The sequence below is a fragment of the Apteryx mantelli genome, chromosome 2 (assembly GCF_036417845.1).
Source record: "Apteryx mantelli isolate bAptMan1 chromosome 2, bAptMan1.hap1, whole genome shotgun sequence".
Classification (NCBI taxonomy): Eukaryota; Metazoa; Chordata; class Aves; order Apterygiformes; family Apterygidae; genus Apteryx; species Apteryx mantelli.
Genome location: NC_089979.1, coordinates 25,930,499 through 25,955,507, shown reverse-complemented (window position 1 = coordinate 25,955,507; position 25,009 = coordinate 25,930,499). Strand labels below are relative to the sequence as shown.

The 25,009-nt window shown below is 35.3% G+C and overlaps 1 protein-coding gene across 1 annotated transcript in view; it reads right to left on the bottom strand.

The window, feature by feature from the left end:
- Window positions 1-25,009, bottom strand: part of VPS13B (vacuolar protein sorting 13 homolog B) — a 489,316-nt gene that overhangs the window by 368,667 nt on the left and 95,640 nt on the right. Inside the window, exons 15-17 of the mRNA XM_067290363.1 lie at window positions 24,168-24,362; window positions 22,400-22,524; window positions 2,676-2,860 (exon numbers count right to left, since the gene is read on the bottom strand). Coding sequence (XP_067146464.1) covers window positions 2,676-2,860; window positions 22,400-22,524; window positions 24,168-24,362 — 505 coding nt within the window. The remainder of the gene's footprint in view (window positions 1-2,675; window positions 2,861-22,399; window positions 22,525-24,167; window positions 24,363-25,009) is intronic.

Here is a 25,009-nt window from a genome sequence, read left to right as displayed (position 1 = left end):
TACCTAAGGTACAGATTATAATTCTAATGCCTTAAGAAGTAGCAATACTTGAAAATAAAACCACAGTCTCAACCTTAGGTGACACACACAGAATCAAGCAAGGACTGAAGAGAATTGTTTTGCAGAAGGAAAAATGAAGTTCTTAAACAGCTACTCCAAGGGTTACATACATGAAAATGCAAGTTACTTTGTACTATCAGATCAGCAGAAATGTAGCTTTAGGAAAAGAGAATTGGAAAAGGAGAACAGGACTGAGAAAAACAGGACTGAAAGAGACCTCCAGTGGTAGTGTAATCTACCATTCTGCCTCAAGTCATAATTTATAATATATGAATTATTCTTGTAACCTATTCCCCAAAACTGGCAATGATAGAGATCCCAAAGGACCTCAGTTATTCTTGCTATGTATTTATTCATGATAGATAAACAATAGTGGACCTAAATTATTGCAGTCTGCACAAAGATACAGTGAAAAAAATATTATCTTCCTCTGAATGCACTTTATGCACTTGAAGACTGTGATCCCCCAATAAGCTGCTCAAAATCTATTAGTATTAGTCTATTAGTCTTTAGTAGTGAAAAGTTCCAACAATAAATCTTATTAGCTGATGGGAGGAAGAAAGTTGATGGGAAGGAGGGAGGGAGGTATGATTTCTAAAAGCAGAGACCATATTAGAAGAAGAATTCACTGTACATCTGTCATATATCTATGTGCTTCCACACACATTTAACTGGTGGCCACTCTGATGCAGATACTGGGCTAAACGGGTGACTGGGCTAGATGACACAATACTCAAGCTCCTACATTTTCAGAAAACCCCATATGGAATTAAAGGACATCAGTCTGTAATTGTAGCCTCCTGACTGCATCCCCAGGTCTCTGATTTGTTGCTGTTTGACTGCATGAAACAACACAGAAATTATACACTAACATTGCCCTTTTTTTTCTTTTTGACAAAACCTGTAAAACAAGAAAAAAGTTCAAACAAGTCTTGGATGGATGAGACAAAGTAAATCACTGGATGTTTATGTGCAGCAGTAAAGCTGAGCATTTGCACCAAAAAACTTGAAGAATTCTAGAGAACTCAAAGAACTAACATACTTTCTAGTCAGAAAATTACAAAATCCTTAAGGGCCTGATTCAGATGTTTTGGGCAATTCATCTATCTCACAATCAAGAATTAAGATTTTCTCACATACATTTCTCAGTTTTGGAGTTGCTTTCACAAAGGAATTTAAGTTAGAATCTTAACTTTAAAAAAGAAAAATGCTTAAGCACAATTCAGTATCAAATGTAGAAGCTATGAAACCTGGATAAAATCTTGACAGTATCAGAAACAATTCTAAAAAATCATAACATCATAAGGAAGAAACTGCTCCAATCCACAGCAAGAAGACCTGGCTATCGGATGTCTTCTGTTAAGATGCTATAAGCTCTAAAGCTCTTATTTGGGAACTTCTTCACAATTCTGAGAGTCTTTATTCTATTCAGTCTTGGAAAAATGAGGAATTCAGTGAACCAGTTAATGCTGATTCTAAATGAACCACTGTCCTGGAAGGTCAGACAGTCCAAGTCAGAAGGACGACTCCTCTAGAATGAAAGGCCTGGCAAACTTTTACTGCCTCACGTGCTTTACACCTTTTTTCCAGAGCTGCATAATACAATACTGTTAGTGACATCTTAATACAAGAGTCAGTCTCTGTTTCTGAAGAGAAACTCATGAGCTCTCTTTTTCACATCCTCCTAATTAAAACCCCACAATGATGAAATAGCTTTGTATACCACACAGGGAAAATAGAAGGGAAGCAAAACTGTTTTACTTCCCAACTTTAGCCAAAACAAACAAATTCATTCCAGAAAGGGAAGGAGAAGAAAGGGGGAAAAGAACCTGCCAGCATTCAATACACTGGAAAATACTCATTCTCACTAAAGCTACCATAATAGTGGATTTAGTAAACCTAACATGCCCTAACTTAGGTCACATGAGCTAATCAACACCCAGATTCAATAGAACTTTTAGGTATGCAGATGTTATAGATGGGTGATAACTTCATCATTTTATCAACAGTTTTGCTAAATAAATCCTTATTTTCTTCCTAAAAACCTAGGATGTTTGCAAAAGGACACCACATAGCCAATTTTATTATTTACATCATCACCTCTGAGACTTGCATATCTTCAGCAGTTTCCAAACAGTTAAGAAACACTTATTTACAAAACTGGATTAGAAACATCTGCAGCCCTTTAAAAAAAATTCCACCTCTGTATGCCACAAGATGTTCTTGATTAATAAAGCCCTTAATAATCCAGTATTTTTTATTTCATCCAACACCTTCACCTTTGAATGATCTTAAGTTACAACATTACACCATCTAAGGTAGCAAGGGTGGATGCTTCAAATGAGGGAAGTATGGAAAAATTATCCTGTATGGGAAAATTAAAGGCATCCAGAAATTGGTGCCAAGGAGTGAAGCTTGGTGGCTTAGCTTACATCCTGGATTTTAAGCATAAACTATAAATACCCATATGCACACAAAAACATTCTGTCTGTTAACTACTGCAAGTAAAAACCTGGATTTAAAGGATAGAGTTGTATGCACATTCACTAGCAGTGTTTTGTATCATAATAAAGACATTAATCTAACATATTTAACCAAAACAATCACATATTTACCTGAAGTTTGGAAAACCTCATTCAGCAAAGCTTCATTTACCACCACAGAACTGACATTTCCAGCAGGATGACACCAGCTCTGATAAATAGTTTGAAGCAGAAGGGTTTGAGCTCTAGTTGCTTGAACTGTCAAATTAGGAAGTTCAAATATGCATTCTGTTAGTGGAACATTTGCTCGCTTGGTCCTGTTAAAAATATTGAGAAAAACAAAACAAAAAAAAAATCATCATTTTGGTGCATACAACTAACAATTTAAAAACTTCAGTCATAGAATACCAGACTATAAGCAGTTAGCCTATAAAGACAGAGTTGCGTATCTGTTAAAAATTTCAGATTTTCAAAAAGAGTAACTCCTCATAAGAGCTTATCCTACTTACAATGAAATTCACCCTATATAGGACTTTTGCTACACGCTTAAATTTTGTATCTTCCTGTAAAATATGAGAAACGAACTTGTATCTTTATCTTAATATATCTTGGTTTTAAAATATTTATTTAAAAAAATTTCCAAGTGCTCCCACCAAAATAAAAGCTACTTATTAAATTGTGCAGTTACTGAAACACAGAATAAATCTGTTCAAAAACTGAATTTTCTGAAAATATTTTATTTATAGGGTTAGAGTGAATAACTAAACCAAATGTGATACATCGAGTGATCAAAACCCCCATAGAGCCAATATTTGTACAACTAAATTCAAACAAAAAGCCCACATTTCTATTCCATAGTTGGCTAACACAGAGCTCATTAAGTGATTTTAATTAGCTGCTAATGTTTTTTCAATGCTGTTTTTCCCTATCATCTTCTGGTGAGAAGGGGGAAAGGAAAAGGGCTTTCTCTTAGAAAAGAGATTCTTCTATGACAATGTAGTCCAGTAACAACAGCAAGATACTACCTCTAGTATAGTAATATCAATAAGTTACTTCTTCCTAATATATACACTATTGCCTGAAATTAAGCGATAGATTGAATTGTTACATTCAACAAAACTGCAAAGGCTCTTCAGTATTTTCAGTTTGCAGCCTTTTCCTATGGCATATTTTCAACACAATTTTCCTTGCCCTAATCACCTCCCACTCCATCACTGAGATGTACTTTTCATGCTATTTAGCATTATTTTCTCTAGCATCTCCAAAATATAATCACTGACACACTGATTAGCTCCTCTACATATGATCATTATAGGACAGCTCTTTACACAGCCTGGATGTACTTCTTCGTGCCCTTCACTATATATTAGCTTGAGTATCTTCACCTTCAAGAAAGTCCTTAAGATGCTAAGTGTTGAAAGCTGAAAAGATCTGCTAGGAGAAGAATGATTCTGCAATTGCACTTCCTTCATAGTTTTTCATTACCGTCCACTCTTCACTGGCAGTGAAGATAGTTTCAACATTCCTTACGCATCCACACTTATGCATCTATCTTTTAGTCCTCCACAATATTCTCAATACATCACATGAATATACATTTTAACACACCGTTTCAGAAAAACGTGTCAGAAGATTTCAAAAGGTGGGTTTCCTAAAGTTCAACTGGGAGGGGAGAGAGCAGGTAGAAGAACTTTTTCAGCAAAGTTCAGGACCAACACTGTTGCACAATTTTCTCCTCTAAAATAACACATTTGTGTTAACAAGTTCATGTAGAGAGCTCTCTGAAGACTTATGATAATAGCATACAATCTGACAGTGGAAAAAAATTTGCTTTACAAGTTTGACTATTCATGAAATACGTATTGTAACTACTGTACTGAACTATGCTAAATTTGAAACTTAAAAGTTTTGTGTAAAAATTCCCTCATGGGTAATAACAGTGTATGAAATAATTTTTTAAATGGTATGCAAATTTTAAGCTTATTGTACTTTAATAATCCCACAGGAAAAAAGTGCACTGTTCCTTTTCAGATAACTTTGGGGGAATGGGAAGTTGAAGAAAATAAATCCTTTTTTAGAGAAAAAAAATCAAAGCCATAAATGGAGGGGGGGCATGTATTTTACCATGTGTGCAGCAAATGTTGCTTAAAGGAAATTTTAACTAGACCTGGCTAGTGATGAAAGTGCATTTATAATTCAGAATTTATTATAACAGTTTTGAAATACAAATAATGCATTTAAAAGAACTTTAAAATACAGGTTTGCTACCAAACTGCACCTGTTAATACGGAAAATCCATCATTAATAAGGTACTGAGCTATATTTAACCAAGTTTTATGACCCAAGAGATATGTTCAAGCAATAAGTGAAAATACAAGTACAAATATTTTTTTTCAGTAAACCAAGTCAGATCTGTGTTTCAATACCATATCATTAAATTTGTGTTAAGCAACTGAATGTGACTTCATATCAAAACTCATCACCATATTAAAACAGTTACGACGCATAGTTGGAGTCTAAAACCACTACTTAAAGCCGCACTTTAAAACTGTAACAACAATAGAAATAATTATTTCTCAAATCTTTATGCTCAAGAGTTAAGATGCAGTTCTGAACATATGTCCATTTAACTGAACAGGTTAAAAAACTATCAATTTAAACACTCCTCTCCAGGGGAAAATAAATCCTAATGTAACCAGCGGGATAGGCTACTCATTAAAGCTAAACTTGGACAAATTCCAGAATAAATTTAAGAAAATATGAACAAGCAAGTCTTGCTGTGTAGCAGCATGGAGTGAAAATGAATCTGTCCTAATTAAATGATTTTTAAATATATTTTGGTTGTACCCAGTTTGCCGACAAACTGTAATACAGACTTGCTGAAATATTTGGATAAATCTGGCATACCATTAAAGAAAATAGTTTTCTGCACTGTTTTTGAATGAAAACATTGGTCCTTATTATACACCCATGCGTAGGCACCAATATAACCAGTCCCTGCAAGTTCACAGGCCTGCTATGAAATATTTTCAGTGTGTAGACTTTAGGAACAGCAACTCATTCTTTTAAAATCAACACCTCAGAGTGATTGAAAGAATATAGTGGTGAACAGCTGGCTCCAGAGGTTTATATAGAGTCCCCAACTGCAAAGCTGGAACCTGCAAAATGTTTCCAAAAATTTAATTTTTGTTATTACTCATATCCTGTACAGTAAAATACGATTAGTTCATTTTTTCCAAAATAACAAAACCAGTAACCTGCTACTAGAACCCAGAAACTGTGCCTTACAAGAACCTGAACGTAATTTAAATGCCTAAATAATTTCAGTCAGCATGTGTACACCTTTCCTCTTTAGCAAACACAAAATATATGCTGATTTTATATTTGACAGGAACATTAGTTTCATCTGCCCACACGCAATACTTTCGTACTTTTAGTTAATCTGAACCTTCATATCAAGTTAAAGAAAATGGAGGAACCAAGCACTTTATCTCCATTACAATTTTCATCCTTTTTCTTACCATCATTTAAGCAAATATTTTTGGGTAAGACAAAAAATGTCTGAATAGTTAATGACAAATATCAAACCTCAGAATGGAGCACAGGGAGAAGAAGAAAGGAAAAGGAAATTAGCCACTACAGTTTTGGAATTTTTTTATTTTAATGCAAGATTTAAGTCCCTACTACACAGAAGAAAAAGCAGTCATAGCACATGCTCATACACACTGACACCATTTCTTGCCTTAAGACAGCAACACACAGTTATTTGTGCTATAGAATCAAATTTGTTATTATTAACAAATAATAATTAAAGCCCAGTTTGGAAAATTTCTGTTCCAAAAACAACTTCAAGAATGATCTCTTTGAAACCCCTTCTGCAGAATTCACTAAAGGCCACCTGACATCTTATGGGATCTCTTACATAGGTGAATTTCAGCAATTGCAACTAAATTTTGCTCCTCATCTGCAGGAAATACCACTAATCATGCAATTCGCCTCAAGGGAGGAAACAATGAACTTTGAGATTCACCAGCTTTCTTTTTCAAGAATAAAGAAAATAAAGTTTAATTTCTCTTTCTGAAAAATTATTTCTGTTCAGAAGGGAACAGCACAATCATTCCAAACTGACTTCTGTATAGGATTTTTTTTGTTTGTTTAACATCAGTTCTGCTGAGACCAATACCTACCTCAGGAAAAAATCCAGTATTTATTTGAAATTGTCAGTGATGAAAAAGAACCTTGGTAGAGTGTTAATTCAGACATGGACTTTGGAAAAATACAGATTTACTTGAAACAATCGTGAAAACAAAACAAAGCAGGCAAACTGCAAGATTAAATATGCCTTAGAGAATTAATGGGGAATTTTAAAACTCTCAGTACACTGGGTGTTTTAATGGAACAATCAAATCCAAACCTACACAGCAAAACAGGAATAAATGCATTACTACAGGAACAAAAATAATTGCCAAAACCAAGCAAATATCCAAAAGGAAGAAATCCTGCAGAAAACTCCATTTCAAGCAAAGAATGCAAGAGTATGGTCATACATGTTAGGAACTTTATAACTTTGATTGTTTTTTAATCAATTAGCTTGTTTTGTTACATCTGGACATTAAAAAAGATCATCATTACAAGCGAGTAATATTGCTGGTCCTCGAAGCACAACGAAGTCAGAAGCAGTGGCCTCAGTAGGCTGGTTTTTGCAACTTTATCTTCTGTGAAACACCATGAGAAAATGTTGAAGGCTTCAAGAAAAAACAAAGACCTGGAATTTGAGGATGGGAAAGTCTTAATTTTCCTGGGCTTGAATCCAGCCACACTAAGCATAAGATGAGTCTTTCTACCCACTGTATTAAAAGCTTCTAAGAAAAAGTGAGAAGGCAGTCTACCCCCACAGTCATTGGCTAACTATGTGCCTCAAAATGCAACAAATTTGAACTAAAAAGACTTGTTGGTTTCAGCAAGTTGAGGGTTGGGTTTTCAATCTTATTTTTGAGTACATTATAAACAAAGGTGGCTGCTGAAGTAAGTCATGCAGGAACATGTTAAACCTGCAGCTGAATTAGAGAAACATATTTAGGAAGTTTAGATCAAATTAACCTCACTGGCTTTGACAAAGCTCAAAGGTACAGATCCTAAGGATCTGAACTCCCACCAAATTTCAAGTAGAGGTCAGTCAATAATTGCTATTTTTCCTTTGAAAAAATCTCCTTTTCTCGTCACTCATTAATGACTCATCATGAAAGAATCATTAAATTGAATATGAGCAATCTATGAAAGAATAAAAATGCCTCTGCTCTGAGGAGATTACCATATGAGCACTCAGCTCTGTTTATGTGCTTAATATATATATGGTTAGTTTTACATACATCATCAGCCCATTGAATCTGGTGCATAAAGTTGTATCTTTGAAGAACTGCATCTTCAGACTTCCCCAAGGTGCTGGGGGGTGGGAGGAATCAGAAAATAAGGGATAAGAACTCTCCTCTTGGAAATGTGATTTACGATAATTCAGGAAATTTTTGCTTACTTATACTTCACATATCTATTCTTTGTTTACTTCCACAGGAAAGTTTGTCAGTTTTTAATCGAGTCCAAGAATGTCTTATTGACATTTCTTGTAGGTATTAATGGGGAAAAGGGAAGGGATATGACATTTAGGTGCAAAGAGATCCAAATAATAGGACCATGAAAATTTTGGTACACAGAACTGTGATGAAAGATCAAAAGATAACATTAAAAAAAAAAAGGGGGCAGCTAGAAATCTGGAAAAAAAGCAAGGACACCCTATAGGCAACCACTGGCTTCATGAAGGTAGTGCAGAGGAAATCACACTAAAAGCAGAGCACTTTCATATCTACTATTTGTGTTGTGCCTTGTTTCTTTCCAGGAGAACTAGATTCTTGGAAAAGGAGCAATGCCAAAATAAATGCAATAATTACCAGGACCGTGCTGGTAAATGTTAAGACGGCAGTTGCCCTGAGGGGGGAAATCAGCTGGAACTTAGAGATGCTGTGACTGAACAACTGCAGATGACCAAGACTACCAAAACTACTAGAGGTAACCAGGTAAAAGTAAAAATTGCTACTGTCAGTAAAGCCACATGTATCCATAAACCTCCAAACAGCAAAGATCTGTGTTTATTAGGAGAGAAAACAAAGCAAGTGTTACGGTTTTTCTAGCTGTTGTAAATCCAGTAAATCCAATCTAAATTTGTATTACGGTTTAAGATACTACAGTGTAATCCAACCTCCGCAGCCACAGAAGTGGAACAGGGTTTGGGGAACCGTCTTTCAACAGAGCAGCCTACCTTACTATACAGACTAGTAGCCTCTCCCCTCCCTCTTCCTTCTCCTTCCCCCACCACACACTCCCAGAAGCAGCAGCAACAGCCATTAAATCAATCCTTTAAATCTGCCATACCGTGCCATTTGGTTGCCATTAGCAGGTAACGCAAGGAGCCAGGAGGGCTCAGAAATCTGCTGATGCTCAGTGCAGAAAACTGCAGTCAACTACAAGACACGACGCCACAGAACAAGACCAAGAAGGCTGCTGCCTTCATGGCTAGGAGATCCATGCTTAAACTGCTGTTATCAGGGAAACAAGAGTCATGACTGTGGCAACCCTGTGAGCAGCAACTGCTTCCATCATCCTTCCATGGCTTCAGAAGTAACAGCAGCAGCTCTGACAGAAACCAGTTCTTCCAACATGAGGAAAATTCACACAGTCAATTCAGCAGCTAGTAATATAGCCATGTGCAGGATATTTGTTTAATACTGAAATACTAGGAGCACAAATAAGACTTGTTTAATACAGGTTTCTAGCCAATATTATCCTTTAAAACCGCACTCATTCTTTTGTTGTTTAAGTTACTTAAGTTACTTAAATTACCATTCTTCTTCCCAGGAAAGATGCAGAATTTGGCAGCTCAAGTGCAAATTAGTTATTTTCTAGTATATTTATTTTAGAACGCATAGATATTTTCAATTCTTAGTCTACTCCATTCTACTAATGACTTCATTAACAAACCCTTTTCCTACTCCAAATTTGTAATGCAAATTTCATCTTTTTCTTTTCTTACAACTTTTTGGAAATTGATCAAACATGTTTGAGAATTACACATATATTATTTACAAGAAACACAGCCAAAAACACTCCCCAGCTCATGGGCCCTACCTATGGTAAGGGCCTTTCCATTTGCCAGAGCCAACACAGCTGATCAGGCGTGATCCTACCCTGTGGTAGGGAAACACCAAAAAACTTGATTCTAGAGCTCTATTTCAGGGGGAGTAAAAGTGATTATCCCACAACTCTGACCTTTCTCCAAAGGATGCATCTGTGAAGATCTCTCAAGAACGCAGATATTGAGAAAAGAGGATATGTTTCCTTCAAATCTGAAGACACTCCAGAAGTAAGGAAATTAGCAAGTCTTGCAAGCTACGAGCAGTAGCTTGTGAGAGTTAACAGAGATGGAGGAAAGGAAGGGGAAAGAAGGACTGAGAAGTAGTTTCTTTGTGGAGAACAAGGAAGAGGAACTGCTCTGAGCAGAAGCAGTGACGAGGACAGATCCACAGACTTCATTGTCCTGAGAAAGTGAAAAGCACAGTATCCTCCCAAGCCTTGCAGAAATGATAGGATAGAAAAATGACAGAAGACAATGATGACAAAGAGGAACACAAAGAAGCCCACAGAATTATCTTATTCTTTCAGGTTTCTAACAGTAAGAGGAAAAGAAAGAGGGAAAAAATGGGGGGATTAATGCACATGGCTTAAGGAACAAGGATGGAGAACAGGCACAAAGAAAACCAAATAAATAAGAGAGAAAGTATGCAAAGGAAAAGAAGCATCTTTAGAGTATTTCCAACAAAATGTTTGGAGGATGGGAAGAAGTATGTAAGGATGGAAGAAACACTCACAGTAACTGTGAAGAGAGAGGGCTGTATGACTGAATCCTCTTTGGAAGTGCTTGGAAACTGAAAGTGGGGATCAGGAAAAACAAAAAGTATATTTAGAGTGTGAAGACAACAGTTGTGGAATGAAATGCTGATAACGGGAACAGTAAGAAAATAAAATGCTCCAGTCTTACATCCACTGGCCCCTCAATACACACACTCCCTTTTCTTCCCTCCCTTCCAAATTTCTCACATATACCAGTTTTGAATGCATGATCTTGACTCATCTCCAAGTACTCCCACAAAAATTGGTTGAAACGGATAAAAATGTGACCAAATGTAGATAAATTTGCCTAACAATACTTTTTCTTCAAGGTTATTAACAATTGCAAAGTTGTTAGAAGAAGATGGACCACAACTCACTGACAGGAGCTCAATGCTCCAAACTCGTTTCCTCTCTAAAAAGTTCAAAGACCTCTTTTGGGTACTAACACAGAGTTTCAAATTCACTACTAAAGATTCAAGAGCTAAACAGAACCCCAACTCCAAGTAAACACTACAAACAGTTTTAAATTATAAATTTTGTCCAAAGAGTAAAGTTGGTTAGGACTTGTTTTTCCTTTTTTATGAATTTCTTCTATCAAATACTGTGGTATAAATTCATCTATACTGAAATAAAAGCAATCCTCAATTTAGCTTGTTTTGTTTCATACACTGATAAAATCTTTTGGTTGTAAAAGATGCATTTACAATGTGAGATAAATGGTTGTGTTTGAAAATTTGGCAAATTTTTTATAGTTTGACCAAAAAGTTCAGAGACATAAGAAGATGCATGTGCACATTAGTTAAAGCAAAAAGCTTTAAAATATTGCACCCAACAGAGATGCCACAAATCAAAAAGTACACAAGACTAAAAGAAACTTGAGGCCATATTTCTGTATTACTGAATTCCAATAAAACTAGAAAGAGCCACAAAAGCACCTAACTGCATTCTTCTTTGCCTGCAAGTATACCAAAAGTCACTTCTAATGGCCTTTAAGATGTAAGTCACAGCAATAAAAGGAAGTTGGATGAAGGGGGGAAGCGTGTTTTGTTTTTCACATTACCAAAAAAGCCTTTAATATACCGAAGGATGGATCAAGATCATCCACAACAGGGACACAGATGAACAAGATCTGCTTATATTCCATGTATATACCCTGCATAAACAGCAGAAAGAGTATGAAGGCTGTTAAAAATGATTATATTGTAGTCTCACTAATTAATAACCTCAAAATAATTTTAAAGTATATCAGAAGCTATTTAAAGCAAAGCATTAGCTTATTATATTAAGTGTGAATAAATGGATAATATTTCTTTTTAATTCAAAGACTGCAATTATTGTTAAATCTAAATCTATCATCTTAAACACTGACTCTGGAACTGACTTTATATCATTCTTTCTCAAAAACATTGTAAACTTCGTAGTAGATTCTATGGATATATTTTTTAAAGTGTTTAGTTTTGGTCTATTCACTGCGACAGTCTCATTAAGCCTATTTAACCACTGAAAAGTTCTAAAAGCCCTGGTGAGTCTCAAGACCACATATACATATACTGAATAATCACATACACATATACCGAAGAAAAGATAGTCAGTAGAATACAATGTCACTAAATAACATTCTCCTGCTGTAATATATGGACACAGCCAAATCCAAGACATATGGAGAATAAATGTTGGGGTATAACAAATATACCGATCTTCAAAGCAGAATACTAAGCCAGTGACAGCATTGTATAATAACAACTCCATTTCTGTTAGATCAAATTATTTCAGTATATTGGAATCTGTGAAGAACACACTGTAAGTGCACAGCAAGGTGCGGCTCTGAAAATTACCAGAAAAAGAGAAATCCTTTTGCCTTCAGCAGATCTATATCATAATTCTTCTTAACTGGTTACACATATAAACAGAAATTGAAGAACTGTCTTTCATTTTGAACTATGAAAAAAACCCAGCTTTTAAGTGAAGAAATATGAAGATAAGATCTGAGCTAACCAACTTTAAATCCCATTCTTTAGCCATTACAACATACCTGTCTAAATCCTAAATACACTTCTACTAAAAAAAAAAACCAAAAACCAAAAAAACTAAAATCCATCATTATGCATATATATGCACACTTCTTGGCTATCAAAGGAATATTCTAATCATGCTTAGCAAATACATTTCCTTATACAGTGCTTCTATTCAATTGTTCATTTAGGAATCTCCATACCCTTTAAAAATTATCAGAAAAGGAACAGTTGTCTCTTTACAGTCCTGCTTCACTCAGCAAGCAAATAAGCAAATACAAAAATAAAAGTGTCACTGAAAAGTCTCATGCTTAATTTTAAGCTGAGGGAAGAGTAAAGGAAGGAGGCAATATTTCAGTGGGCTGGTGGCACTTGACAGAAATTGATCATCATGTCTTGAGTGACATTTACAAAATTGGAAACAATGAATTTTTGTTAAAAAACAGTACCAGCAACAACTGCAAAAACAGGATTTAAAACTTCAAACTTATGATTATGAAGAAGTATCCTGCACCAAATTCATCTAAATATTTAAAAATATTCACTCATCCAACAGGAGAATTTATTCTAAGTGTCAATATATCTATAATTATGTTTTAAGCAGCAAGTTGGTTACAAATTAAAAAAAGAGAGAGTCTTAAAAGTTTTATAGAATTATCTAGAAGAGGCATTGGCTGCAGAAATACTCCTGGACCCCGTCTGTGATCCACATCACAAGCCCACCTTTGCCAATAACATCAACCTTTCCCTTTTCCTGATCTCAAGCAATGCATCACATTATTAGCATAAGCCTTTCAAAAGTAACCCTCTCAATGCCAGAACACACATGCCATTTATTTTTGTTCATTCGCCACCCATCCGAAACATTTTCAACTTTGAGAGTTATTGTGATTTAACATTTAAAATATGACAATAAGCTATCATCAGAAAACTGCAAAAAATTTCCATGTATTTTCATATTGAAATGTTAGAAACACATGAAAGTAATTTTAAATGAGAACTACTTAGCTACAGTAAGCTGAAATTTCTTTCTAAAAATCATGAAAAAAACAGCTGGAAACTACTCAAAGAAGATCCAAACATTAGCATGTGTTCAATATAGTTCAAAATAATACTTGTTCCTCAGTATATACAGCTAATAGGTACTTCAACCTATTTTAAAATGTGTTACTAAAGAAATAAAACAAAAATGAAGGCAAAACTATAAATGACTAGGATAAAAGTTTTTGAGGAAAAACGGTGAGGATGTTTCCTTGTACACAAACAATATTTCACTTGGCCTAAAACCAAAGACAGATCCTGATCTGTGAGAAGGCTTCTGCTCATAGAAAAGAAAAAGCATGGCTAGGTGTGTTAACAGGATTTGTCCAGGGAGTCACCCAGACTCCCACAAGCACGTGGAGATACAACCACTGCTGGAGATAGGACACTATGCTTCTCCCACCTAGAGAAGAAGCAAGAGCAAGTAAAGCTTCTAAGGAAATATTAATAGCTTAAGGGGTGAACATGCACATAAGCCTTTATATTTGGTTTATCTGTTGCTCTGAGTGCCCCACATGAAGAAAAATAAATCTTTTTTTTTTTTAATAAAATGTTTTTATTCCCCAGTTAGCTAATCACCATTTCTCACGGTTATCAAATTCTGCTGAGCCTGTCATGTTAACCTGCTTTCAAAAATAGGTTCATAACCCCAAGACCATACAGTTTCTGGTGCCTCACTCTGAGTGGAAATGAAGACTACCATCTGAGACTGAAGCTCTACAGAGTCAAAGAAGGATATGCTATGGCTTGTCCAGCAACATAGTATATGGTCCACAGTCATAATGAAGGTAATTGTGTAAAAAGAATCACAAAATCGGCACTTCTATATAACTTAGTCAATAAGCATTTAAACATAGCACTTCTGTGAGAGAGGACTATTTGGTACCCAAGAGAATAATTCAGAATTTCCTTTCAGAAACATAATGGTGTAGGGAATTATACAAAAAGTCCTAAAACACGAAAGACTGCAAATTCTGTAACTTGAAGAAAAAAAAATATCAACTACAAATTTGCAAAACGATACTTTCATTCCTATCAAATTCCCCTGATATTTTAATTTAAAAGTTGTGAAGAAAAAAGTAGAAGATAAAAGTGCAACTGCAACAGCATGGTAAAACTCCTTCAAAATTCACTGCCATGCCTAACATCTGAATGGGACGGGCTCGCAGGATGCCACCGCACGCGTGCTCCTAGCCCTCCAGGTCCAGGGGCGAGTTTCAAGCAGGCTACATCTATATTAGCCAGTGAAACAAGGCCAAGCACAGGTTTAGGTAACGGCCTGCGACTGTCCGTCCTGTTTAGCTGTTCCCTTGATCCCTGCTACAGCTTCAGGCCATGGTAGCTTGCGCTTTCTCAAGCAATGCCTAAGCAGTGCTGAAGGGATCAAGTGCACCAAAGGCTGTCCCCTGGCAGAAGTCTGGCTTTATTCAGTTATATTTTTTTTCCTTCAGGGAGTGAACAGGGAGCAAAGGGGAGCAACAGGTCGGCATGTGGGTATGAACTGAGCCACAACAGGCCATTTGGCCTCGGGGCCAGAGAATGGTTTCTACAGTGATTTATTTAGTAGGGTAAGTGTAACCTCAGAGACTATTTCTCTTCATGACTCACGGATACACTTGAAGAGGAGAAAAAAAATGAAGCCATCAGTTGCAGGTGAAATTCTGGAGAAGGGAGGGATGTTCTGTGTGAAGAATTCCCACCAGTGGAGCTTTCTGGCCGGAGTCTACATAGGTAAACTCATAAACTGAAGATATTGCTGAAAATCCTAGCATTATTACTATCTGTAGGAAACTTGTTAAGTAATACAAACAAAATTTCCAAATGCATCCATAAAGTATAAAAAGGAGTAAATATTAAGGATTCAAATTTACCTTAGCATTAATTCTGAATAATAGCACTTCAGCATTATGACAATAAGTTTTTCATCATTCTCACCAGTTTCAAGTAAAGCAAAAGGTGGCTTTAACCCTGAAAATCCTCTATATTCTGAACTACATATCATTTACTTGGTTTTTAGTAAAAATGCCAGCAAATACTGATGGCAACACAGTTACTAGAACCTGGCTAAAATTAAGGACCATCACTTTATAAGTAGTAAGGATAATGTATTCACCACATGCAATTATGCAATCACTCTCCCTGGACAGATATTAGTTAATAGGCTTAATTTATTTTCACTGAAGAACCTTGACAATTAACTAGTCTAAATAATTACACTAGAAACACTACACATGACCACCCCTTGCAGTCAGCTCTGCTGAATTTCCTTCTCATGGACAATACCGAAAAATCCAACTGCTTTCAATTTACATTGATTAAAAGTGCACTTTTAACAGATTCGCTGAATGCTGCCTGCCACATCTGCTGAGAAGCAGCAACATTAGATCTGGACTTGATTAAAAAAAAAAAAAATTAAACTAGAGGTTTCCAACTGAAGTTAATTTGTAGTCACAGTAATCAAGCTGCAAGTCAAATGAACAGACCCTCTGGACAGAGGGTCATTCCTGGTAAATGACAGCAGTTCCTTCCAGAAGATTGTAACTGCAATTGCCACGAAATGTTTGTGGTGAAGAAACCTTATATGCTAATGCCACTGCAGATTAGAAAACGTTCCACACAACTTCTTTAAGCATCTTCATCCTTAAGCACCTTGCACATAAGCATGGCCAACTTAGTTTTACCTACGCAACTTTTATAATGAAAGATACATTCAACTGTGTTATCAGCGAAAGATCATTCTCCTGTTAAAACCCAGCCTCAAATCACCCTCTACTACTGTTCACAACTGGCATACCTAAACCTCCAAACACACACAAAGGTGCACAGTAAATCAAATTTCTGAAAGTATCAAATTGATTGTTTGCAAGCCATATTGAAAACAGCTACAAGAAAAAAAAATCCTGATTTAAAATTACACTCTCTGACATGTCTTCTATGCTATGGCACAGAAGTACACAATGTTGAAGCAATCCAGAGTACTCCCTAGACTGTTTGTCCATTTTTGGGGCAATTCTACACAACCACCTCTTCAGAACCCACCAGAATGACTGTTTCCCTCTGTTCTTGCACAGCCCAAATCACTGGCATACTTGAATAGTCCAAGCAGGTTTTTACACATGCTAAGTCCAACTCACATGACACTGAACTGGCCAAAATTCTGTGCTGTCCCATACACTGATGGCATCTGTTCAGGCATGCAAGCTCAGATCTTTTCTGTTACTAAGGATAGCCTGAATTTTCATCTGGCAGTTATATCCAATTACTGACATAACTAATAGTCACAATTGAATGCTACAAAATGAGTTTCATGTGTTTTCAGCCTGTCTCTGCTTCTAACTCAGGAACTGAGCATACCCCTCAACTGCCCATATGAAACACAATCCACATCCAATCTAAATTGACATTACTCTTTATTTACTGTGACTAGTCAATAAAACAGGCTGCCAAAACCAAGACCCAAGTGTCAATTTATTGGAAAATTTGCTAGATTTATGATCTAATGTTCACAGTCTTTGGATATCTGCCTCTGTGTTTCTTGCCAGCAGGGTCCATTTGGCTCTTAATAGCACACAATTGCACTGAACTGCACGACAGCTACATCTCATGACTCTCAAGCTCACACATCTACTGTGCTTTCTAGTACTAAGTAGCATTACTCCACTGGACATGCCCTGTGAAGATGTTTCAGTCAAAATAGTAACAAAGACAGAAAGCTCACCTGATCTCCCATTAGATGTTTTTAATCCTCTCAGCAAAGGCCATGTCAGCAGGAGCTAATTTCCTTGCTGAAAAAACTCTACTATTCAGCAACTCATATCTTGCTCTATCATACTGCTTGTGGATCAGCATGAATTATTCTCACTCTGGTCAATTCATTGTGGTACCATTAAATGCACGAGGGGTTTTCACAATGACTCATAAGGCAGACATGAGCAAGTGCACATCATGACTCACACTGCAGAGTATAACGCCCTAACTGGATTGTACAAGTAGTCTAATGATGATGAATTCTGTCAATGGAAATACAGTTGTGTGGCATAGCACTGTATGGCTTTGATTAAGCTAGGGATGTTTGCATTGTAAGGGTTACATGATGGGAGAAAGCAGAAATAAAACTGTATAGAGATAGATACGCCTTTAAAACAACAAATGTTTTAGCAGAACAGAGTAACTAAACAGAGTAATAGCATAATAAAACTATGAGAATTCTAAAGGTGGTAATTCAGTATCAAATTTATAAACTAAAAAAGCTAAGCTAAATTCATTGCACAAAGCAACCATGGCTGGCAACTACATAGTGACAAAGTCAAAACAAAGGCTAGCAAGTCAGGTAAGAAAACAGAAAATGCTGATGTTCATGCTGCTGAGAAAGCATGTTTCTCAATATACTTGTAGTCAACAGGAGGTTATAGCCTAGCATGCCAATAAAATGTAAACCTAACAAATTCTAGAAACATACTGAATATTTACTTTTATAATTAAATTTGTGTTGAAATATTAATGACTATATTATATAAATGCCCTTAAGGCTTATAAAAACAAAGCCTACAGAAAATACACATGTATATTCCAAGTGAGGATCTCTGTATCTAGATTTCTGTAACGATCTTTCAGTGCTGTGAAGGCACATATTAATAAAATGACTATGTTAAGACTGCAGTCCTCACCTTTAACAAGCAAAACAAGCGATATTATATCCCTGGGCAGCTGAGGTGCCCACCATATAGTTCATACAACTTTCTCTGACAGGAGAGCAAATTTTAATCTTACAACTTTTGTCAGTAATGGCCAGCTCTTCAATAAAAGGTAAAGGAAAGAGAAGAAATGTCAACACAATCAAATCTACACTGCTCAATACTGTGGGTACAGCAGGTCATACTAGTTCCATCTCAGCACCAGCTTGGCCAAATCTAAACTGGCTCTGAATGTTCACAAAGCTCATAAACCCTCGATTCATATATTCAGTTTGCTTAGGAGCCCCCGTGTTCAAGATATAATTGACTTCTAACTTGGATACTTTGTCCAGCGTAACAGAGTTCACACATGCAAATCTTTCAGTATACCTAATATTAATTTTTTTTTAATTAAGCAAAACTCAAAAATAGCAGGCAACAATACAAAGAGGAGACTAGCTTTTTGGAATTTGTTGTCCTGATGGCTACAAAGAATAATATATTGCAGCTCTCTAAATAACAATAAGGATAATTTTCAAAAGTTTGAGCACAGTACACTGCCATGCTGTCCCATTATACAGTTATCTGGATGGAAAGATAATTTTATGGCAAAAGATACAGAATCTGATCTTCAGAAGAGGTAAGTTCAGTATCTGGACTCCACCACAGTACTTCCTATGCAACAGGCAGGAAATATTCATACTCAGTTTCTGAACTTCAATGCATTAAATGGAAATTTTAATCACAAAATCGTAGAATAATTTGAGTTGGATGAGATCTCAGGAGATCATCTAGCTCAGCTTACTGCTCAGCACTTATTTATCTTTCAAAACTGCAGTCTGCTACAATAGGAATTTTCTGTGATTTAGCATTAAGCCTCTCTGGAAGTTCAAATCTTCCTTATTCTCCTAAAAATTTGATTCCTTTTCCAGACACCTACCAGATCAATTAATGCAAAATGTGCCTGCGGTAACTTTGAGATCTCTACATTTTGGATGGAGTGGAATAAAATAAGTAAAAGATTTATGACATTTGGAAGTAACACCAAGTAGATAAGACCAGTCTCATGCTGGCAAGAACCTTCTTCCTCAGAAACTGTTCAGTTGTGATTGGCACACTGCCTATATGTAAGCTGAAATCTACTTCTTAAGACAGTGTTTGCAGAAAGTAGTTCAAAAGAAAGAATATTTGCAGAAATATATCCATTTCATCTCTCATCCTAAAGATTTTGTTGGTTGACAGCTAATTATCTAGATCTACTTGCAAGTTTCTGCTCCAGATTTTTCCTCTAATACAGTAACAATTCCTTTCAGGGTTTTTTTGGTATCAAGAATGTTCAATTAACTGCTATGCATTCACTAATAATTAAAGTGAAGGCCATGAAATCCTAGATACTAATTTACCCAGCAGCTCCACAACTTACTCATAAAATGATTCATTTACACACTGAAATTTAGGATGACCAGCTATTATGTGAGTTTGTACTGGCGCTTCCTTGCAGACAGCAAATAAGCAGCTATTGACGTAGTTTCAAAATGAGAAACACAGAGACTCATATCAAGGAAACAGACCCCTTGACAATGGACTAAGAGACTAAGGTGCTGAACAGAACTCAGGTAGAAACAGGATCACCTCATCCCCATTTACATCCTTATTCCATAAGTGTTCAGCGTCTCAAAGGCTGTCACAGGTGGAGACAGTAAGTAAGAACCTTCCCATGGACCTGACTCAAGAGGATGAAAGTCTAGAACACTTGTCACAGAAAGGGAACACAAAGATGATAGGGCAAGAAAAAAGAAAATCTATATTCTTTATGGTATGGAATCTATATTCTATAATGGTACTTTAGTATTCTTCAGAAGGGCAATACAGTGATACTTTATAAGCAATAATGTTATAACACTCAACTATCCTACACTCAATTATCTTATCTGTTGCAACAGAAATTGTAGCCAGAAGAAAAAAATAATCAGCTAATTCCTCTAAAGATTTCTGTTTGGCATTAAACATTCTTGTAATTCATTCCGGGCTTCTAACTATATTCTGCTAATTCTCAGTTGTTTTTAGACATCCTTCTGAAAGCTTTGAAAGCTGCTTTACAATTTGGCATGCAACACCACATAAAGTAGTTGTAAAATATTGACATTAACATTGTATTTTGCATCTTGCTATGCTTGACAAAACAAAATACAAGACTTTTTGACTTTAATACAAAAATAGATTAGGTCTACAACAATTTAAAAGTTTTCAAAGACTTAGTTAACTAGTGAGTTTGAGCAAATTTCTTTTATAAGAAAGTGTATTAACTAACATTACAACAGACCAATTTGGTAAATAAAATGAAACAGCACTTCTGCAATATTAATAGTTATTTGCTGGAATTTATTGGTCTGATGTTGCTCAAATTTTGTCTCTTAAAACATGCTACGAATGTTTATCAACTTTTTAAAAAGTAAATATTACCACAGTATTTAATACACAGTATACATTTTGAGATTATTATACTCAAACTAGAAAAGAAAGCTATTCTACTGATTTACGTCAGAAATCAAGCTGAGATTTCTCACTGCTAACTCAAAACATACTACCTAAGGGATTCCATAACAGTTCATAAAATGTCTTTGTTTTTAAAAGGTATGGTCTGTGGTATATATTTTCTACTAAGAAATAGAAGAACACATGTAGCATCACATGTGCGCACTTTAAGAAACTCTGGAATGTGAAATCTAAAAATTCAAATAAAGCAGGTGGTATAATTGGGGGGGGGGGAATGAATTTAAGTTTAATGACATTACCAGGTTATTCTACCCAACTAATTCTCACTCACTGCATGACTTCAGTGACATTCTCAGTCCTCACACTGATTTTGATTTAGTTCAAGTGCTATTTGATGCATTTCATCTGGAGTTTTATTCACTTCAGACTACACTTCATTTAACCAGACTGCTGCTGTACTCATTTGTTTTTCTACTTTATTACCCGCAAATTGGTGTTGCTTAGTTTAGATAAATTGTTGGAATACATTAACTTTATTTAATTATTTCACACTGTTAAACAAGCAAACTCTAGAAACATATAGTATCATATAAAAAAGTGAAAAAATTACCACTAATGTTCTTTTAAGACATACTAGACCACAATAAATATTTGTATTGCAGGATCTGCCAAAAAATGCTGATAGATGATTTGCCATTTTAAGACAGTACCATTTTATCCCCCTAGAACTACTGCTCATTTTTATTTTTCTGTGTTACTAGTCTAACATACTCTATTCTTCAGATGGGCAATGCATCATAACACAATGCATTAAAAAAGAGAGCACAAGAGAGAGAAAGAGCACACGAGAGAGACTGCTACACACAAGGATCACAAAGAATAACTTTATGTAAAATATACGGAAATGTGGGAAGAGGCTGTCAATCCTACCAGACTACTTGCTGATTATACGTTATCCAGAAAACATTTATTATTTTTTAGCAAAAGGCCATGACAGAACAGTAATTCATTTGAAGTGGTTACTATTTTTGTGAACTATTAATGGAAAATATGAGAAAATCAATTAAGCTGCTACCACCTGGTGGTGTGCTGATTATGTTAAAAAACCTCTTACGTTTAATACGGTATCATAACTCATAAGAGGAAAAAACATTATATTCTATATGTACCACTACAAACATAGTATTCTTTTTTTTTTTTTTAATATAAACCATTACACTTCCAAAACAAATCTCTTTGTCAGTCTAGGTATACAGCACAAAATGTATGAAGAGGAAATGTTTAACACATTAACCTGTTTGCCTATTATCTTACTATTTTAAGTACGATTCTTCATGAGGATTAGGCCTTGTTTCAAGTTTTTTTTTAATTGGTTGAGTTTGAAACAGAGAGAGCAGACCAGTTCAGTTCAACACATTAGCTCAAGGAAGCACGGAAACTGGTTCTCAGAAATTCAACAAATGTGTGCGTCATCTATTCTCTCAACCAAAAATCTGTCTAAAAAGCTGATTAACACCTACATCCTCATAAAGAGGTTTATTAATGATAACAGACTTAACAGTAAAATATATGATACAAGAGAAAAAGAGACTTAGGGATAGATAGGGCGCTTAGTATTTTCTAAACCAGTCGTTATAAAAGCAGAAGTAGTTATTGTGCATTTTACTTAAATACACTGCATATGCTTAACACTCACCAATATTTGGGAAACTTGACCAGTTTGCCATAAAAAGCAGTACTGAAAGAGGGAATAACTGGAGCAGGGAAGAAGTATAATCCTCTACTGTCCAAAGAGGTCAGTCCTGCTTGAAAACCAAATATCTGAAAAAAAGCAGTTGGTCAAAGTGTACACTAGCACATGATTCAATCATTTTCAAGTTATTTTTCAAGTATAATATACAAATCAACTCTTTTAAAATATATTCAATAAATATGAAATAAACTATGTATTACTTTTAGAGAATTTCCACCCCAAACCCATAAAAAACTAGAAAATCCTGCCAGTAATAAAATGGTGTTCCAATAAGAATATGTATATATTCTCTTCACTCAAAAAATAATTGTCTACTCTAAATAATTGTTGAAAACCAAATGCAAATTATAATTTATCCATTAAAATGGTTTTCTATATCCTTAACTCTGAAGATTACACATTGCCTTTCATATAAAATAAATAAAAATCACTTCTTGCAATTATAATAACATTTGCCTAAAAAGTGATATTTAAAGGGGAGCTTTCCTTTGAAGCTTTTTTTTTCTTAATAAAATGAGAAAATCTAAAGAAAAGGTCATCACAATTACTCTACAATTTTTCCCTTAGCAATATGGAAAATGAATGATCATAGAGTTGACTCTTTTTAACATGTTCTATCACCATTCACATAAGAACACAACACATGCCTATATTAAAACTAACAAATAAAATATCTGACCCAATAAAATTCAAAATTAAAATCCATGTTTTTAAAATGCTGATAGTTGTTAAAACCTTTGAGAATAGAAAAAGTCTCTCCCCAATTAAAAAACAGATGACCTGTGATATTGCTATCCCAATTGCTTTAAATGTGATAGGACATGAACACGTTATCCCTAAAACTGAGGGCTTGCCATGTAATTCTGGAACAATGTTTGTGTTTTACACAGATGGTAAGAATTTCATTGCTTAGATTTTTGTTATGATATGAGCAGACAAGTGAATGGAGGACTGGAAATTTTCACACAATTAATATAACTGGTATTAAATATTTATGTTTTAGTAGCACCCAAAAGCCTTTCAAATCATCTAAGCACACAGCTTATCCTAAAAGGTTGGAAGGCTTGGGTAAAACTCCTCTTAAAAGTTTACTTTATCATTCTACTGAAATCTTAACAGATGGCAACTGAACAGTCTCAAAATGATTTTTCAGTAGCATCTTAAACTCCCTCCAATCTAGTAATAGAAATTCCTTTCCTAATAGATTTTAAGTTGAGAACATTCAAAGGTTTTTCCTCCTAAGATGAAAATATCTGAAATTGTTTGGTAAGAATAATCTTTGATTGCATACTTCACTGTCATTGTTTTGCTCTGTCAATATTATTAAAATCAATGTTTTTTCCTCACAAAATCCTATCAAGTTTCTAAGCATAATTCATTGTAATCCATATATTCTATGAGAATTATTGTAAAAAAATGGGAAAGATTTCCTTCTAAATTATTTCAACTCAGTCTTGCCATGAAGATTTTGGAGTTTCAGTCCATGTTGTTTCCTCATGTGAAGTTCTCTGCTCATGTTGGAAAACATACAGCTCAAGTAAGAAGTACTGACCCAAAAATCATATTTATTCTATGAAATGTACTTAACTATATCCTTTCAGCTAACTTGAAAATGCTTGCAAAAAACCTAACTGTAAAAATTTAGAATTGTCTATGCTCATATGAACTTCTCAACATACTGCAGTGAGAAATAGGTTTCAAGATTTTTTACCTTTAGATAGCAGTGTGAATAACAGTAATGAAGCAGGTTATCAGACAGTTGGCTAAGGCTGCTGACCATTTGTACAAGTTGCTCAGCGTACATTGGCACAGAATGCTCCAGGTTAATTTTATCCACCAATATTCTGATGGAAGGTAAAGGCCGCAGAGGCTGGAAGCTCATAGCATTTAACAATCCACTTGAATTCTAAGGAAGAGGAAAAAAACACACACAATTATTATACTACAGATCTATTATCTGCCACATATACATGCGCACAAAAACAAAACTCCATGTAATGATCTGTTAACAGGTTACTGTGGCCATATACTCCTAATAATAATCCTGAAATATTTTGAAAATAATTTCTGTATGTATATTCTGTACATAATTTTAGAAATAAAAAACTTCTTTATAAAATTTTCATCTAGAATATGCAAGTCAAAATATTTAATTAGATATTTACTTACATTTTTGTCATGTAAAAGCACTACGAGCCACACACACTGATATAACTTTTACACTGTCATACACCATTATATATTTGTAATCATGCCAGACAACTCAGCTAAAAGAAGAAAATGCATTTACAAAAAATAAATATTGCAGTTTTATACATTCAACCAGATTTTTCGTAGTATTCATTAAAATGAAGTACCATGTCCAGTACAATAAAGACATGGACATACCGGAGCGAGTCTGGTGGAAGACCACCAAGGTGGTTAGAGGGACAGAGCACACAATCACTCCCGCAGGAGAGGCTGAGGCCAAGGGGGTTGTTCAGGTTGGAGAAGAGAAGGCCAAGAGGAGATCTTCCTGTTCAAGTATTGGGAGAGGCTCTCCAGAGCAGCAGT